This window comes from Anomaloglossus baeobatrachus, chromosome 1, assembly GCF_048569485.1.
Source record: "Anomaloglossus baeobatrachus isolate aAnoBae1 chromosome 1, aAnoBae1.hap1, whole genome shotgun sequence".
NCBI lineage: Eukaryota > Metazoa > Chordata > Amphibia > Anura > Aromobatidae > Anomaloglossus > Anomaloglossus baeobatrachus.
The window spans coordinates 479,464,179-479,470,880 of NC_134353.1; the positions used below are offsets into that span (position 1 = coordinate 479,464,179).

The following is a 6,702-nucleotide window of genomic DNA, read 5'->3' on the forward strand; positions in this document are numbered from 1 at the left end:
ATCCTGTGTGATACTCTTGCTGTCCTTGGTGACACTTTAGACATTTCTGGTCACTAACAAAATGGCTCTGCACTGTGTCCCTACATGTCAGTCTCTCATCTGTTGTAAACACTCAGATTAGGAGGTGGGAGGGGTGCCATCACACACAGGAGAGCAGACTCCGCCTACTTTACTGCAGCTGTAATGTGAGCTTTTTCTACAGTGGGATTTCTGTAGCTGCTCCCCCTAGTGTTTAACAGTGGAAAATATCAAACTTTTTTAAATTTTTATATATTTTGCTCAGATAAAAACTAATATTTAAACAAAACATTAAAACATTATTACTTTACAATTTTTCAGTTATTGAATTTTTTTTTTTTTTTGGACGATACCTTCCCTTTTAAGCATCTGCAGTGCAGGCCATAATCAATTGCCTCTCAGTGCACCTCTGTCATGCAATAATGCTTTGAAAATAACATGTATTTCACTATATATGAAGCAAATAATTTACTGCTTCAAGTTCCCCTGAAGGACCAAATAAACTGTTTAAAACTTTTTGTATAATGGTTGGATTAACAAAGTCCCTTTAAAAAAAAAAAAAAAACACAGTTAATATCCCGGTAAACGAGAGGAAAAATGCAGCAAAAACAAAAAAATATGGCTTGCTTTTTCATTGCCTCCCAAAAGAAAATTAGTGTCCACTACTTTAACATTGTTGGCCTATCCTTAGTATAGGTCATTAATGTCTGATCGGCCGGGGCCCGCTGATCAGCTGTTCTGTGGCATCAGGCAGTTGGAATTGCTCTGTTCCGGAGCTGCTTTCTCTTCCATTAGCAACCGGGTCTGGATGTAGGACCTCAGCTGATCAGACATTGATGACCTATCCTTAAGATAGTCAATCAGTGTTAAAGTAGTGGACAACCCCTTTAACTATTTGTGCACTAAATAATACTGGCTAAGTTGACCGAATAAAACTTATGGTTTTCAGAATGTGGTGAAACAATAAAAATGACGACCGTATAAAACATTTCCTATTTAGGACTGCTGTTTTCATTCAACAGTGCATCCAGGTTCGGATTTTTATTTTTTTTTTTTCTGTGGTTTACGGCTCGACTAAAAACAAGTTAATAAAACGAACAGTGTTATGTACTACCAAAATAATGGCATTAAAAAAATTACCTTATCGTGGAAAAAACAACCTTGATCCTGATTTGTCACCAGAGAACTGGTTATCACTTCAAATTGCCTTGGCCCCTTATCCCCGTCAGTCGGACAGTTTTTGTTTTTACCCTCCCTTCAAAGAACCTTTTATCCTCTACCTTATGACATATCTATAGGAGGGCTGTTTTTTTGTGAAACAAGTTGTTGTTTTAAATGTCACTTCACCGTTCTTTCTTTGTTAGCAGGCTGAAATAGTGTGGGGGGGTTTACAATTCAGTTATATAATTATTTAATTTCTTTATTAGGTTTTGTTTGTTCAGTGTTTATTGACCTGTTGGCTTTCTGGATACTACATATTTTATTACATGAGTATCTCTAGACAATCTGTTTTCATAAGAGTGCACTTTGTGTATTCTGACTTGCAAAATCTGTTGTAATTTATGGTTTTAATGTATTTTTGTTTGATAGAGGACATTCAGAAACACCTTGGTTCCACTATTTCTTTACTTGAAGAGACCACGACAAGCTGTGCTACGGACGACAAGGATATGTTGACCACAATGAAAAACTTAGAAGACGTTGTGCACAAGACTGATGCAGAGCTTTCACAGTATGTAACTTGGTGGCCTTAGAATCTTAAAGATCATTGAAATGCCTTAGAAATCCTGTAAGTTCTGATGCGAGGCCTTCAAGCTTCGGCGTTGGTTTTTCAACTCATCCCACAGATGCTCACTTGAATTGAGAGCTAGGGAATATAGAGGACAAGTACACCATAGGCCACTTTCACACGTCAGTATTTTGCATCAGTGTTTCATCAGTATTTGGCTGCCAAATCCAGGAGTGTCAAAGCGCAGAACAGGGGTTAGTCTTTCAATTATACAGTGCCTACAAGTAGTATTCAACCCCCTGCAGATTTAGCAGGTTTACACATTCGGAATTAACTTGGCACTGTGACATTTGGACTGTAGATTAGCCTGGAAGTGTGAAGTGCACTGCAGCAAAAAAGAATGTTGTTTCTTTTTTTTTATCTTTTTTTAAATTGTGAAAAGTTTATTCAGAGGGTCATTTATTATTCAACCCCTCAAATCACAAGAATTCTGTTTGGTTCCCCTAAAGTAATAAGAAGTATTTCAGGCACAAAGAACAATGAGCTTCACATGTTTGGATTAATTATCTCTTTTTCCAGCCTTTTTTGACTAATTAAGACCCTCCCCAAACTTGTGAACAGCACTCATACTTGGTCAACATGGGAAAGACAAAGGAGCATTCCAAGGCCATCAGAGACAAGATCGTGGAGGGTCACAAGGCTGGCAAGGGGTACAAAACCCTTTTCAAGGAGTTGGGCCTACCTGTCTCCACTGTTGGGAGCATCATCTGGAAATGGAAGGCTTATGGAACTACTGCTAGCCTTCAACGGCCTGGGCAGCCTTTGAAAGTTTCCACCCGTGCCGAGGCCAGGCTTGTCCGAAGAGTCAAGGCTATAACTCAAGGACAACAAGGAAGGAGCTCCGGGAAGATCTCATGGCAGTGGGGACATTTGTTTCAGTCAATACCATAAGTAACGTACTCCACCGCAATGGTCTCCGTTCCAGACGAGCCCGTAAGGTACCTTTACTTTCAAAGCGTCATGTCAAGGCTCGTCTACAGTTTGCTCATGATCACTTGGAGGACTCTGAGACAGACTGGTTCAAGGTTCTCTGGTCTGATGAGACCAAGATCGAGATCTTTGGTGCCAACCACACACGTGATGTTTGGAGACTGGATGGCACTGCATACGACCCAAAGAATACCATCCCTACAGTCAAGCATGGTGGTGGCAGCATCATGCTGTGGGGCTTTCTCAGCCAAGGGGCCTGGCCATCTGGTGCGCATCCATGGGAAGATGGATAGCACGGTCTACCTGGAGATTTTGGCCAAGAACCTCCGCTCCTCCATCAAGGATCTTAAGATGGGTCGTCATTTCATCTTCCAACAAGACAACGACCCAAAGCACACAGCCAAGAAAACCAAGACCTGGTTCAAGAGGGAAAAAAGTGGGGAAAATATGACTCTCCGACCTGTGACTGTGGAGCAGATCGTCAAACTATCCAGCACATTGTTGAGGAGTGCCCCCTGAGATCCTACCTTGGTGACAAGAAGGATTTCTATATTGTAAATGATAACGCTATTGCATATATAGAAAATCTTGATATTCAAATTTGATTTTTATCCTTTTGATATTTTTAAATCACTGTCTATTGTCTGGTGTTTATTTTTATATGATGGTAAGATATACGTTCATACGATTAAATAAATAAAATAAGTCAGTCTCCTGACCTTAACCCAATTGAAAAATTGTGGAAGGAGCTCAAGATTAAAGTCCACATGAGACACCCAAAGAACCTAGATAACTTGGAGAAGATCTGCATGGAGGAGTGGGCCAAGATAACTCCAGAGACCTGTGCCGGCCTGATCAGGTCTTATAAAAGACGATTATTAGCTGTAATTGCAAACAAGGGTTATTCCACAAAATATTAAACCTAGGGGTTGAATAATAATTGACCCACACTTTTATGTTGAAAATTTATTAAAATTTAACTGAGCAACATAACTTGTTGGTTTGTAAGATTTATGCATCTGTTAATAAATCCTGCTCTTGTTTGAAGTTTGCAGGCTGTAACTTATTTGCATCTTATCAAACCTGCTAAATCTGCAGGGGGTTGAATACTACTTGTAGGCACTGTAGTTCTTCTCTGTAAGCTCCACTCCTGGTTTTGGCAGCCAAATACTGATGAAACACTGATGAAAAATACTGACTTGTGAAAGAGGCCATAAACTGTTTGTCATGATCCTTGAAGTGTTCTCCTTCTATAAGAAGCTACATTTATCAGGGAACAGAGTTGCCATGACTTAAACTTGCTTTAGTTCAATGCATTAGCAGACAAACCGTGAAGAGGCGGCTGTGAATAACAGTAAATGGGCCTCTTTGTGTCTGGCACAGAATCTGTCTGCTCCTTTTTGAAGATGAAGGTGGGTCTCTGCGTGGCTGCCCAGGTTCCACCAGTGGTATAACCACCCTTGGGTCAATGTTAGCTGTCAAAGTATTGTCCACATACTGTAAGTGCCAGGATTCGAGGATTTCCCATAACGTATTGCCTCAGCTGACTTTCCTTTATTCCACACCTTGCACTTTACTTTGAACACCATTGTATAATAGCAACTGTTTAAGCAATGTGGGCTATTCCTAGTTTTTATGTGAGGGTGGTACCAGATAGAAAAGCCTCTGCGCCTTGCATGCATCAATTAACCCGGTCAACAGTTGCACCTTTGACCTCACTTGGTATGTATCAACCACTGAGTTGCTGTGGCTATGACCCATGACTTTATTGGCCTCATAGAGATTGAAGGGAGCTATGGCATGTGTGACCACAGTTCCAATCAGGTTCCTCCTTACTGCTGCCTTATAAAAAGCCACTTATGACTTTTTAGGATTGCTACTTCCAATAGGTGGCGCTAGAGTTTCTCCTTCCTCTCTGGAGGGACATTTTGAATAATTCCCAGAGGGGCATTGCAGCTATAAATCCCCTTACTGACAGCCAGACTGGTTTTGTCAGGTCTCCATAAGGAGAATAGTCTTCCCCGTGCTACCTTAGTCATTTGTATGGATTGGAGAGAGGGAGCTAGTGTGTAGATATACATTTTATTTTGTTTGATAACCTTTAATATGTTTACCATGAATGAACAGAGTCTGAGTAAAAGAAAATATAAGATCTATTTATAAAAGTTCTGTTTATCGTCTAGGTTACTGAATGTTTGGTAGGATTAAGTATTCGCTGTGTTTATGTTCCATGTGCGAGGTAATCCTCTATTTATAAAATCCGGCCCCCAGCTGTCCCAGATAAGTGATCGGCAGGGGTTCAATGGGAGGGTGAACATTTCACACATTTTGAAGCCATAAACACTCACTTACCAAAACCCCTTGAAACAGCTCTGGCCACAAGATGGACTACTTTATCTCTTGCGGCCAGAGATCTCCTGCCCACTCTCCACAAATTATTTTAAGGCTTGTAAAATTGCACTTATATGTCAATTTCTTATCTGCATATTTATTCTTACAGGAGCTTGCACCAAGTTATGGAATTGTCCTTTAAAGTCAATAAAGAAGTATGTCTGCAAAGCCAGAAGCTTGTGGAAGAGAATACTGAAATGGAAGTTTTAAAGCGCTGTTATTTTGAGCCAGGCAGCCAACAGTGCTAATTAATGCTTGTATGCAAATACAGTATGGTTTGTCTGGAGCCACAAATGCCTACAAACGTAGCATACAACTACTAGTATTAAATCAGCATTTTATTACATTTGATCACAAACATTATTAAAATGGCTCAAGAGAAAGATTGCACTCAAAAGAAAGGAATGAAAACACATGATGTGGAAAATAAAGGCCTGAAATAGGTATTATTTGAACAATATGCTGAGGTAGATGCTGATATGTATAAATTCCGCCCCCCCTTTTATTTGAAGTAAACATGTTAGTGCTATAAAAAATATAACTGTATAAATAAAGTCAAGTCGTTAATGTTACTAGTGCTGTGCAAAATCAATTAATCGGCATCATAATGAATGAAAAGGAGCTATATTAAATGTCCTAATCAAAACCAGGTGGTATAATATAAATTAACAAGTGCTATCAAAAAGCTGAGTAGACAGCAGGCAATACAATGTATTAGGAAGATTAAAGTGCACCACAAATAAAAAAAGGAAAATATATACACACACATGCATATACATACATATGTATGTATGTATGTATGTATGTATGTATATATATATGTATGATTATTTTTTTATATATATTATAATATAAATTTCTCACATGTAAACAGTATAGTCATAGGAGCAGCATAATTGGTACAAACCCAGACCATGGACATTGTGCCCCAACTATTTTAATAATGTGTGTGATAAATTTAATCTTATTTAAATACTAGTAGTTGTAAGTATTTGGTGATTCTGAATAGTTTGAACTTTTTGACAAATTCTTAACATCATGGGGTTTTTTTTTTATAATTTTTTATTTTATTTTTTGCCTTTGAACATGGTATTTGATCGAACACAATGGTGTGGCAAGTGTGAGGTCTAGACTAAAGAGGTCATTCCCTTGCCAGTTTTCGGTGATCGTTTGAAGACCACTTATGAGAGTACTGAACATAAAATATTTTGCACACTTCTTTTGTATGTATTCTGTTGTCATTTTTGTAGATTAGACTTGAAATAAAATTAAAGTGTATATATTGAGAATCTCTGCTATACAACTTGTGGCTTATTTTCTTCTCCAAATATGGATTTAGTTAATGTCTCATCAAGATAGCTGCATTTTAACGTGAATTCACCGACACATCTTCGTGATTAGCAAGCAGAAAAATGTATTCAGTCCGTCTTTCGTTTAAAGAAATTGTACATATGTATCAAAAAATGAAAGCCCTCTCAACTATTTATCTTTTACTGGTTCAAACATACAGGGAAAGCCTCTAAACCGGTAATAAGCAGCCTCCATTGCTGCAGTTTATGTATTAACCACAAGAC

The 6,702-nt window shown here is 38.6% G+C and overlaps 1 protein-coding gene across 4 annotated transcripts in view; it reads left to right on the top strand.

Annotated features, from left to right (window-relative positions):
* The window catches only part of HAUS8 (HAUS augmin like complex subunit 8), a 112,804-nt gene extending 106,394 nt beyond the window's left edge, over positions 1–6,410 (top strand). For all 4 annotated transcript variants that reach the window (XM_075338274.1, XM_075338254.1, XM_075338261.1 and 1 more), the window contains 2 exons: positions 1,609–1,750; positions 5,238–6,410. In XM_075338274.1, coding sequence (XP_075194389.1) covers positions 1,609–1,750; positions 5,238–5,376 — 281 coding nt within the window. In that variant the 3' untranslated portion in view covers positions 5,377–6,410. The remainder of the gene's footprint in view (positions 1–1,608; positions 1,751–5,237) is intronic.
* The last annotated feature ends 292 nt before the right edge of the window (positions 6,411–6,702 follow it).